Source organism: Brachyistius frenatus, unplaced genomic scaffold (genome assembly GCF_029030835.1).
Source record: "Brachyistius frenatus isolate BFR_SWC_R1_liver_20210118 unplaced genomic scaffold, ASM2903083v1 Contig_3, whole genome shotgun sequence".
NCBI classification, from domain to species: Eukaryota; Metazoa; Chordata; class Actinopteri; family Embiotocidae; genus Brachyistius; species Brachyistius frenatus.
Window position 1 is genome coordinate 2,308,283 of NW_027210602.1, and position 13,216 is coordinate 2,321,498.

General features: G+C 38.9%; 1 protein-coding gene across 1 annotated transcript in view; it reads right to left on the reverse strand.

The window, feature by feature from the left end:
• The window catches only part of sppl3 (signal peptide peptidase 3), a 28,114-nt gene extending 15,249 nt beyond the window's left edge, over positions 1-12,865 (reverse strand). The window contains exon 1 of the mRNA XM_069702895.1: positions 12,583-12,865. Coding sequence (XP_069558996.1) covers positions 12,583-12,608 — 26 coding nt within the window. The 5' untranslated portion in view covers positions 12,609-12,865. The remainder of the gene's footprint in view (positions 1-12,582) is intronic.
• Positions 12,866-13,216: the final 351 nt, after the last annotated feature.

Here is a 13,216-nt window from a genome sequence, read left to right on the forward strand (position 1 = left end):
TAAATCCGTCCTGCAGAAATTTTACCCTTTGTGATGCTTCCGAAGCGTGTTGGTGTTTTTTTTTTTTTTTTTTAGACAAAGAGCAAGAAAATATTCTGGGATATCGAACTAAAATGATTTCCAACGACACATCTAAACGTCCACAGAAACACAACAGCTGACAGAACAATGAAAATAGAGCCCTGAGCAAAACATGTCGAGTTATTGACCGAGGCTTCGGAGACAGTGAGTCAGGATGGACCTGATTGTCCTCACATTTACTTCAAGTTAAATTATAAAAAGAGGAAATATGAGGTTCAGACAGGCTAAATTAGAGGTGCAGAAAATACAACCCTCGGAACTGTTGAACTGTGGTGAATTGCGTATACATCCTTTTCTCTGTGAATAAAGGTGGTTTTACTGCTGGGTTCTTCTCTATAATCAATTCAGCTGAAGAGCACACACCCTTACTGAAAATCATCAGTGTGAAGACAGAGTAGATCGCTGCTGCACAGCTCTTTACATCTTTTTTTTATTTTTTTTTTTAATACCACCATGCTGAGAAAATTAACAAAAAAAGAGAAAAGTATAAAACTGCAACTTCAGTCAGTTATTTCAGATTCTGTACTTTCTCAATCTTACGTTAGTTGCGGGGATTTGATTTATGTATTTCCTTCTTTAAAGTGGCCGAGCAACAATTCTTTTACCACCAAAAGTGACATGTTGGGTGGAGCAAAATTCATGCTAGCAATTAAGATTTATGAAGAACAGTCCGTATATAGCAGCCAAGTGTAAACTAACCGAGCAGTTCATCCATACAAAGGCCTGTGCATTGTGTATATAAGGAGAACTGGGTCAGCAGAGTTCAGCGTTACTATTGAACTATTATTACAGTGGCCGATCAAGAAACAAACAAAAAAAAAACCTACATGGTGACGATTTAAGAGAACATGTAATAGAATACGAAAACATGATATATCACCACGCCACCCTCTGATACAGCACAATACTTGAAAAAATTTAAAAAAAAAATGCTGCCGTGCTGCTGAGAGCCAAACACATTCGGTTCCCCCGAGATCACAGAGCCTCATAACACACACGCGGCGAAACAATTCGATATTAAAATCTGAATTGCAAATTTTGCCGCGTTTGAAAAAAGAACTGGGAGAAGTAGAAATTATCGATTATGAAAATCCATAAGGCCAATTGGACACACAGTCTATGCATTACTGGAAAGTGTCTAAAACGGAAGGCGGTCTCGGCTCACAACAGCGGTGAGGTTCTGATGTTTTAGTTCAGGCTTACATTTTGATTAGGTCTATTGGTGTAATGTCAGAGCTATAAAATAAGCATCAAATAACATCAATTACTTACCACTTACAATGAGCGGTAGATATGCATTTTAATCTTTTTTTAAACAGTGTAGACAACTTAGCCGTGTACTGCAGCAAATTCAAGGCAACATATTTGTGATAAAACTGTCAAGATCCCCCTCTGAACACAAAGATTTACACCAAAATGAAGACAGCTGATGAGCATCTTAATGGCTGCGCAGGCTGAAATGGATCGGCCAACATTGCCGATGCAAAAAAAAACAACCCAAAAAACGATCATTGCACTCGTGCGCAGGAATTCCTGCAAGATTTTTTTTTTTGTCTTGCCTAGAACATCTTCACATAACAAAATACAGCATACCAATCTGGGATTGTTGCAAGTAATCTGCAGACCTCACTGAAATGAAGCCTCTGGAGTAACATGTGCCCCTTTGACGTACATCCTCTCTGTGCTACGTTTACACCTTTGTCGAGTTCTGTGAGACAAACTAGAATAAATAAAGAGGAGCTGATTAATGATAACATAATGCAAAACCTCTGCTCAGGGATACTTTAAAAAAAGAGTATCCACACAAGGAAATATGCACTGCGCTGCCCTGATAAAGGATGGTTTTAAAAGCTCTATCATTGATCTCTAATTTATATTGATTTGATAATCAGATATTTGAGGATTATCAATCCTAAAGTTCAGACAATTGTACCGCCGTTTGCCAAAGCAAACTGTTCCCATATCAATGATCTGGGGCCTTGACATCGCCCAGACTTGACATGCAACCTTATAATGCAGGTCTTTCTCCAGGGCAGACAAGGCTGGCATTGTGACGTGCCGGCCTCCAGTTGAGAGGTTCAGATTTGACCCTAAATCTTGACCTATCTGTTGCCTGTCAAACACTCTGGTTACAACGAGGAATGCAGACTGGAATTAAAAAAAACAAAAAACAACCTCATTGTTCCATCTGTGCAGAAGCATCAAAGCTGTTCTCGGTAAATTTCAATCTAAATTTCAATTAAAAAACAGCGTCCAATAAGGCATGTGTATTTGCTAACAATGCTTAATAGATGCGAAATTACACTCTTGTGGCACAACACTAGACAGTGACGCAAGAAATATATAATAAATATTTTTTTCATGTTACATGTTTGTGCAAAACAAGACATTTTAAACGGCCTCAAAAATTCCAAACTACAAAAGAGAAATAGTCACAAGCTGACCGCTGCCAACACTGACTGAGTGACTTTAAAGACAGCAGGCCAAAGATCTCTGAAAAATAACCACTTAGTTGAATTAACATGAAAAAGGTTTCAGGTATTTTTTTTTCGACTACTTGACTGGTAGTTCTTTATTTACCGATGTTTGATATTGCGACCTCCGGATCATCTTTTCAAAAGCAAATCTCTTCCGCTCCACTCCAACTGCAGGCAGCGATCACATCCTCACTGGTTATTGTAAAGAGTAGACAGTTTCTATAAATGGATTTCCTGCATCATGCATGTTGCATGTTTGTGTTGTGTTTTTTTCACAGCACCTATAGGCTTTGTTTTAACAGTGTCTGGTGATTATTATTTTTATGGCGGATACTTCATTTTTTTTTTTTTAAATACGTACTGTAATGATAATGGTCCAAAATTACAAAACCACTGCCCATCGACTCACACTGTAACCACACCATCTAAGCCCACCAGGTGGGAATCACCTCGATACAATATTATCACGATACAGAATAATTGCAATTTCAGACTTTTTTTTGCAATATGCTGAGTTTTGCCATAACAAATATGACCATACAATGTGATGTATTAACTTTTTTAAACTACAAATCAGGTTCCCAAAAGAATACTTGTTCTAGTCGATAAGTCTGATGCCGACAAAGTTTTCAGTCTGTTCAACTAATTTATTTTTACTGCAGCAAAATGGGACTTTCTAGCAGGCAGACTGACCAACAATGTCATAAAAACCTGCCACATATATAAATAAACTTATATATTTGATCAAATATATCTATGGCTTCTCTGTAATAATACAATATTGCCATGCAAAAACATCTTGATACAATGCTGTATAATTTTGTTTCCTGACTCCTACAGTATTTGTCATGGGTAGAAATATCAGCTGCTGCAACTAAATAAAACCTGTCCTTTTCTGCTGGCATGCAGTGAATACTTTTCGACTAGCTCTGCAGTGCATAACTATTTTTCTTCCAAGTACTGATAAAAAAAAAAGCCCAGCTTAAAAAGGCGACGCGCTTTTCAAACCATTTTTCATTCTGGTGCGCCTCTGACAGGAATTCACAGATTTCATTCCGATGCTCAGAGAAGGAAAAAAAAAAAACCCATCAAGAATCTTATATCTCTTTCTCTTTCATTCATTCAGTCGTACAGGAACGGCAACAGGGTGTCTAGGCGGGGAGAGGTAACATATAGTTCACTGTGGAAACAGAACACTGAGACAATACTGCATCATGTAGCTCTTGCCTGGTCTTGTTTGTCCAACACAGGCCTCTACTTAATGACTGAGAAACACAGTCTGCACGCATAACCTTTACAGATAACTTAAATCACAATGGGGACTGGTGTACGTGACCCAAAATGTAGGTCATAATAAACATCTCACAATATGGCTGGTCCTTAATGACACCATATTCATTTAATTGTTTCTTCTTTGTAGGTTCTAGACTGAATGGGTTACATGTCTCCAGCAGCAGTTTGGCTTCCAGCATTAATAAAGTGATTAAGAAACTGACCTTGTTCTTCCACACACTGACACTAATGATGTCACTGCCTCACTGTCAACACAGCAAGCAGCTAGACAGCTAGTTTAATCCACCACAGGCCTAATTCATATTCTGGTATCGAACTGGTTCGTCTGAATTCTGTGCACAGAAGCCTGTAGAACATGGGTGCGATAGATGAATGGAACATTTAAAAACAAAATACAATCCCGGACTGTTGAGCGCTGGATGGCAGCCCAAAGTGCCATAAGACGTCCTTGTTCGCCGACAGACTAGGTTTTCAATAACACAATTCCAATACCGTCCTCCATCAGACCAGTTGAATGCATGACTTGACCACTGAGGGCCAGGTCAACAGGCCGCTATGCAGACTTTTGCAAATGCTGCAACTGAGGCGCAGATATTTACGAGTGTCCAAAAAAACAAAAAAATCACGTCTTCTCAGCTTTGTCTCATACACAAAGAGAGACACAGGAAAATTGCGAGCCCCTAGCCTAAATGTTAATTTTACTTTACAGGTTTTATACCAGCTTACGGGGTGCAGGAAATCCAATTGGGACTTTATCTTTCTCTGCCTCCACTTTCTGATCCAATTACGGATGTAAGAGCTTCGAGAACAAGAATGTAGTTTCTCGTCAATGATCAAACCCCTTTGCTCCCATAAGAATAGGCACACCTCCCCGGCGTTGCTGCTGTGGTGTGCGTTCACACCCTTGTGCGTCATTTTTTTTTTTTTTCTTTGTTTGAAAGAGAGTTGAAAAGGGTTCATCCTAAAACAGGACAAAAAAAAGCTTGACATGGAGAGCATGGGAGATCCCGGGCCGGGTTTGTCTGTGATGTTACAATTACATGGCCTCAACTCAAAGTGACAAGAATGACCTCCAGCATAATGTTTTAAGACATTTATGATGGGGAAAGAGAGGTCTATGGAAGCTGCTGGTCACGCCTATCACGACTGAAGATCAAGATCTAACCATTTTGGGAATTTTTCAGAGCGCATGAACATCATGAGTGAAAACCTCAATGTCAAAATTGTATCTGGGTTAGACTGCTAGCTCTCTGAATCAAAACTAATTGGGCTTTTGAGTTCTGAAGAATAATCTTAGTGGTGCTTTTGTTCACGCTACAGGCAACAGGTGCTTTAGTAATCCGCCAGATTCAAACCAGTCAATGTGAGCTGTAACGTAGACAATTCGTCAGCCTTAGTTGTGTCTAGTTGTAACATCTATTGCAGAAAAACCTACAATGGCTCCACAACACTGGATCTAAATGTTCATTTGGTAAACATTTATTTTGTACTTAAATGCACAGATGTCAACCGTTTCATCATCACCTACTTAATAGGTTTTGTGAATGACAAGTTGATTAGTCAGTGTCAACAAAAGCTGAGACTAAACTGGACTGTACTGTGGGGAGTCTTAATAATAGGATTTTGGGATTAGATCTTAATGACCATCTTTGCTGAGATGGAATACTTTACTTCTTACATTCATTAATACAAAGATATTTCTGGACTTTGTGGTCAGACTTTGTGTACAGGTGTACAACCATTAATGCATTCAAAATTTCTGATTGATGGCATACTATATGTATTTATATAATTTGATAATTATATTACAAATATGTGATATTAGTACATTATTGTACGTTACAAAAAATAAACTTGTGAGGCTGAAAATTTGCTTCTTGACAATATGTAATGCTAATCGCAGAAGTAGTTGGTTATACACTACAGAGAGAGCGTGGCTAAATGCTTACAGCACTTAGAAACAATAAATTGCACAGTAAAACAACAACAACAACAACAACAAAACTATGACTGTATATTAACTTGTTATGGGATTGGAGAAAAGGAAATAAATGGAAAATATAATGACGTTAGCTAACAATCTCTAAACTGAGGAAATTTTATGTATAACCGAACGCCATGCACCAAATCCCTCGCGACGAATACACAAACAGTTACACCTCTACTGATTTGTAAAATTACTGAAAATGAATCTCTGGTGAGTCATTTATCAAGTTAAAAACATAACAACGTTGTTGGTTACACCTTCTTGATGGTATTTGTCATGATTTGTGACAGTTTACTGGATATAAAATTGGAGAATAAAATTGATCTTTATAATTATTTCTACAAAAGTATAACTTACAGTAAGAACCAGCAGCACATTGCTGAGCAGTAGGGGTCGATCGATATGGCTTTTTCAGGGCTGGTAGTGATTATGGGTAATCAAGGAGACCGATAAACCGATATTCATTTGCAGTAAAAATTTTAATCTGTCAAAATTTGGAATAACAAAATTCTGACACAAAAATTAATTCAAATGACTGTAAATAAATGAATGCCGCCACTATTTAATCTTATTATGAAGGTATATTGCAACTTGGGGTATTTATTGTGAAAACAAAGAAATCCTTTATTGAAGCATGAGCAAAATGTGTTTGGGGTTTGTTCATTTATAGCTTAATTTTGGGCTTTTATTAAGCTTTTTTTTTTTTTTACAGTCACGTAACAAATGTAGTTGTTACAAACTGGAGTAACATTCACCTGCGTCAGGCAGCGCATCTTTAAATAAATACATTTTTATCAGCGATTGAATAAAAGAAATGCCGATACTGATAACCTTAAAAATGCTAAAAAAAAATCTGCACCGATAATCAGCCGAGCCCTAGTGGGCAGCATTTTCACATAAATGTGATAGCTGCGCTGCTCATACTGGAAAGTCAACTAGAAAGCATAATGGTTTCACTATGGGTAGCTTTTTTTCCTTTTTGTGGAAGAGAAAGGCTTGTTCATGAACCCGGGTGATGCCTTTATTTACCCATGTGTTACAAATATGTGCTTATTGCTACTTAACACATCTTAGAAAAGCCAGGTTATACTAACTGCATCAATGCATTCATGTCTGTGACACAGTAAAAACCAACCAACATGTCCTACATTAAAGCACCCACTGTAGTTGAGCAGAACCACACGTGTATCAACTTGAATGTTGTTGATCTAGTAGGACTAGTTACATTATAATTTCCCTGGTATTATAACTCAATGCAATGAACAGTCTTTATTTATCACCCAGCGAGACCAGAGGCAAAAGAGCTCACCCGAGTCAGTACAGCATTTTCCCCGACAGTATTTCAGTCTGTCGCCGCCAGTAAACAGACAAGTTTGCTTACCCAACATAATAATAGTTAGAGAAAGGCAATGCTTGAAGAACAATGCTAATCAATATTGTCACTTACTGTAAGAGTACCACAGCCTCAGATTCAATATGAATGCCACATCTCAAAAGTGGTAAACAAGAGGATAGAACCCTTTTGGCAATTCAGCCGGCGGTATGCATAAATACCACAACTCCAAAATGGCTACAACCGCAGGCTCCTTTGACAGATGACGGGATAGAGAGACTTCAATCCCCTCGCCTGTTACCATTATATGCAGTTCATACATTATTCTGCTTGGTAACAATAATATACTCAGAAAAAAATGTGTCTAGTTCTTTTAAAGTCAACAATAAAGAGTTTTCATGATTATATTTTTGTAAAGTTCGGTGTAGTTTGATGGAAAGATCTCGCTTTAGTTATTTATACCGAAGTTATACCGAATTAAATGGCATTATATTCATCACATTTGAGTATTCACACGATCATCATGTTTACCATCTCCCTCGACATTCACTTTAGAGAGGTCCCGTCTCTCTGACGTGAAATGTCTTAAAACCAGATATTTTGTAGTTAGTACCACTATAATTGAATTTTGACGATTCTCGAGACTGAATCTGCCACCACAAAAAGAAGAAAGATGAAATGAAACTATTTCCACACAAACTCTCATGCTAAAACTGCTGCACACACAAAATGTATTTCTGGAAGACTGAACTGTAATGACGGTAGCCTTCAAACGTTACCATTTATTACTACATTAGCCTCATGCTAATGTTAGCCATTGTTAATATTGTGTTTGCAGTTCACAAACATTAACATTTTAATGAAGTTAATCGAAACTCGCGCAATGTGAATTCTGTGTACAGATTTGGTTGTCCGTTTTAGAGATGCTTTGGAGAAGTTACATTTTATTTGAAATGCTCCATGACACTGTTTACATACTAGCATTCGGTTGTTTATGATAATTCACCAAGTACCACACACACAAACACACATGGTACTTAGAGCAACTATGGGGCCTACACTACCACACAAAAATAAGTACACGTCATGTTTTCTGAATTTTGGCATCAACTTGGGACTTAAGTATGGGTTCCTGTGACATCTCAACACTGAGACGAATGTCAGGGATGCCTGCCACAAAAATCACACTTATACAATACAGCTTAGATCCTTTATCCATCCAACAATGCATTCATCTGAGATGCGAAACTGTACAGAAAGCACAGAGTGATATTCACAATGGCAGCAGCAAAACTGTAAATAAAGACTGAAGGTCAATATTTTATAACATCCACGTACACTGGGTCTCCTTGTGTTGACTCATGGCAGAATTTAAATGGTGTTGATAAAAGACACGTTTGACTATTGATTAACAAATTAAAAGGTCTCACAAAATGGCACCAATAAATGCAGCAACTGATCAATGTCTGCAAGACCCAGATACGCACAGTGAAAATTTAACACTCACCTGGATGAAAGCAAAATGAAATAGCGAATGGCAAATGTGTAGATCGGCTCTTACTTAACATTTGCAGGTGAGTCAGAGGTTTCGCTTTAGGAAGCGCCACTTTCACAATGTTACCTCAAATGTGGTGGTTTAAAAGTTCAGACTGACAGCTGCAAATCTGAACGTGAGGAAGAGAAACTAGAAGAAAGTAACAACCGGTAGTAAGCAATCGAGCAAACTGTAAAGATACCTGCTACTGTGAAGGCTGCTGAAGGCAATTTGCCAGCTTTCAAATCAGACATTTTCACAAGAGCACATTAGCCAGCTGGTTACCACAAGGCTAAAATGGGGATGCTGTGGTTTACTCGTTAGCAATTTATCCAGGCAGCAATATAGTCGCTATAAAACTAATTGGGCACAACAGAACTTGCAAAAGCACCCTAACCAAATGCATGTACACACACTGTCATTGAAGGTCTGCCTTCGAATGCCTGCTTAGTTAAATACCACTAATAAAAACAAGTGTTTTATTCATTCCCATGGTTGTTTAATTTAAGTTTTAGCATCAAGACACATAATTGGTGGTTTTTTTTATTTAAATGTTCATAAAGCAGAACTGATACCAGCCCCAGCATGTGAGAGGTATGTCACAGCTGTGGGTGCATTCAACAGCTGAAAATGTGACGTGATCTACCTTGCTGCTCCTCTTCTGCTAAACGGTGCCAAAAACTGCCCTTAAAAAAAATATTTCAAATGACTTACATTTGCGAAGTTAACATGGCTAGTGTGACTGGATAAACTTGATATAAAACTGAAATCTGTAAGTTAAAAGTACTGAAAACAAAGCAGGTCATGTCGTGAAATAGTATTAATTTTCTGATTGGTATGAAAACACCACCTACTGACCAGGTAACGGCACTGGCACCGTTTCCACAAAAGGTGTGACCTCATCAGCATCTCTCAAACGGTTACAAAACAACATCAAATGCAGTGTTTCTAATCTTTCCTCCAGCATACAACAACATTGCAGACAACTGTATTTTATGAAACACTGTAAAAGCCGGTGATATTCTGTCCTGATTTGTTGTGCACATTGCAGTGATAAAAGCAAATTTGACTTATCAGTTTGGCTGCAAAGCAAAAAGATTTTGCCAGTGTGAACATCCCGGCTTTGATTTAGCTTCAGACCATTATTCATCTCCAACGCTCCTCAGTGACATTTATGCTATTTCTGGCACAATAGACGGTCACTGTCCTTAATGTTTTTCTGCTTAGCTTGCAAATTAACACAAGCACCTACTCATTCAAGCCCCATTTAGATCTCTTGAGGGGAGGTTGGCTGAAAACACTAACATTTGAAGGGATCCACTTGTTTGTTGTACGAACAGGTATTATTAAATAAAAAGGTTCAAGACCAGATTAGCCCTGCTTCACACGAAGACTGGAAGTTACAACATGTATGAGACAGTATTAAAGCTGTTGGAAAGGGCATTTCTCTTTTCATTACCTTTTTATGACAGGCTATTGTTTTGCCTCGTGTTGTCCTTTGCGCTGAAGCGACATTTAACAAGTCATATCTTCACATGGCATTAACATAAAATATGTTGCATTAACATAAAATCTGTGGCATTAACATAAAATCAGAATTCTGGATCTCAGATCTGGAAAAGCACACGTAAGCAGGAGTAAAAGGTACAGAAATGCTCTGTGATGGGAACCAATCGGATTGATTTGACCACATCTGGAGGTGGGCTGGTGTGCGCCGTGATGGGATCTCAGCCAGATGTAAATGCCATATGTACAGTGAGATGACCCGACAACTTAAAAGGCCGACCTAACCCTTCTCCTGCAAAACTTATCGAGTGCAGCAAACCCTACAAATAATAGCTGAAACGTCTAAGTCGTACGTCATAAATACTAATGTTATGCAAAAGAAAAAGAAGATGCCCATCGATGGCAATGCTTATCTTGACCTCATTGTTGACAAGTCAACAAAACTAATTGCTCTTGTTCTTGAGCTTTATGGCAGCTAATGTTAATATTGAGATCCAGTAACAAAGATGAAAACAATGCTCATTAATATCGAGGTTGAATCTAAAGGCCTGTAATGGATGTCACGATCAAAAATAATGTAAAGAGGAATACAAACTTTGAATTTAAACTAAATCAACTTTCAGACAGAGCCAATTACCTTTGAACTTGATTCAATATTTCTATACAAACAACATTTTCAGCATCATATTTGCAAACGACCAATTCTAAGTTTTTATCCTCACATTACATGTACATGATGTCTGTGTCGATGAGGAACTGCTTTCTAGTAAACATCTCAGGACATAAAGTAAGCCACTCATGAATACAAGCCCGACAGTCAACATTATTCAAACATTAATAAATAAATGTTGTGGAGACCTCTCGGGAGAAACTGCTAAACCTTGAAGATGGATTTTTTTCCATTTATGCCTGTCAGTCTGAATGTCTTACTGTTGTTTTCTGCATGCTGGATATTCATAGTTAAATGGACGTTCTACCAATTTCAACAAGTACAGGGCAAATTCAAAGTAAACAAAAAAAACAAACAACTAAACTCCTGTTATAAAACGAGCCAGATAGAAAAAAAGATGACCAAAAAGAAGTTAAAAAAAAATGAATTGTCTATGTTGGTAAGAAATCCTTGGCCTGATCCTACATCATTGTAGACATAACTTCTCTAACCACACAGCTTTGTGACAGAATGTGTATAAAAACTCAAAAGCTGCTCTTGGGGCAAAAAAAAGTTACTTTACAGATATCACAATAACAGGAAAGGTTTCGATCGATCGATCTCATAATGATAAAAGTCACTCAAATGATGGGAAAAGAATATGATGGCAGGGATTTACTGCGTGGAGGAGGAGGAAGAAGGGGGTTTAAAATATATTTAGTTAAACTAAAGAGTGAAACAATCTCTAATATGAAAACACAACAGATCCGTGGACCACCTGCCAAATCGATGGATCTGATCAGCTCTTGGGAGATTCACCGCTTTCGACTATTCATATACAAAAAAAAAAAACCCAAACAAATAAATGACGCCGCTGCACAAATGATTACAAACACTGGAGATCAGACGAGCACAAAGTCAAGAGCACATTAATGATCCGGGGCCCCAACAAAGGTGGTCGTTTCATTGACGGGGAACATTTCACTCGATCACATCGTGATCTAATACTTCAACCACAACGTTCATCCAAAAGATTTGAACACCTCACACGTCTGATTTAGACCATTTTGTGAAAACCTGTCGAGTGTCACAAGACAGAAAACTGTCTTTTCTTTTTTTTTTTGTTGTTTGTTGTTTTTTTTTCGGTGCCATCACCGCGATGCTAGTTTTTATAGCTCAACCTTTTGTTATTGTGTGCAGCGGGTCGACGACGAATGCTAACCCAGCTAATCGGCTAATTTCGTCGGCACCAGCTAACGCCGACGAAACCGCCGAAACACAAGCCCGCGGCCGCGCTTCGCGTTTAATCGTGCGTTATTATTATTACTATTATTTTTGTTGTGTTTTACAGAAAGCAACCCGCGAGCGAAAGACTTTAAAATCCACCAGCTGGCAAAGGCAGCTAGCTCCCTTTAGCATCCGCTCACAATAGCGCCGTTGGATTTGAAGCTAGGTAGCGTTAGCATCAGCTGGTGATGCTAACCAACCCGCTAAAGTTAGCAGCTAGCACTAAACGAGCTGCAGTCACACACACAAAAATAAAAAATATATATATATTAAAGATGTTTGGCTCTACGGACCGGAGATAAAGGCGTGTAGAAACTTCGCCCGGGCGTTTACGTGAACTGACAAGACGTGTAAATTCACCGGTTAAACGCCCCGCTGGCGGACGGAGCCGTGAGCCGGGGGTCGGTAGCGCGACGCCCGCTGTGCGCAACTCACCAGGAGGAGTAGCCTTGCTCCGCCATGTCGCCGAAAACAGCGGGCTCCGAGGCGGCGGCGAACAGATTCAGGTCCCGGTGACAACCCGTTGGGACCCCGCGAGAGGGTTTTCCTGCTTTTTTGTTGTTTTCTTCCTTCCCGATCCGACGTCCCCGGTAGTTTTACTTTCTAGGTGACAACATGATGCTCCATCCCGGCGGGCAGCTAGTGATCACTAAAGCTGGATGTCTCGCAAATTTGAAATGAGGATGATGGTTTTTTTTTTATTTTTTTTTTTAGTTTTTTTTTTAGGTGGACAAGACAAAGCACCCCGAGGGGAAAAAAAAAACAAAAAAACCCCCAACAACAACAACACAAAAAAAAAAAAAAAACCCACAGATGTTATTTATTTTTTTTTTCCTCGTCGGTTTCTCTTAATGTCCTCCTTGAAGCCCGTCAACCTCCGGCCGAGAAAGGCTCGGTCTCCCGACGATGCTTTACACCCGCTGTAGATCCATCTTTCCAAACCCTCCCGCCGTGTCCGACAATAAATTCGGATATTCCTCAAGTCTGCACCCCGAGAGCTTGTTATGGAAGACGTTCAAGCTTTTGTGTTTTCTATGGCGAGGAGTCCGCGGGAACGCGCAAAAAAAAA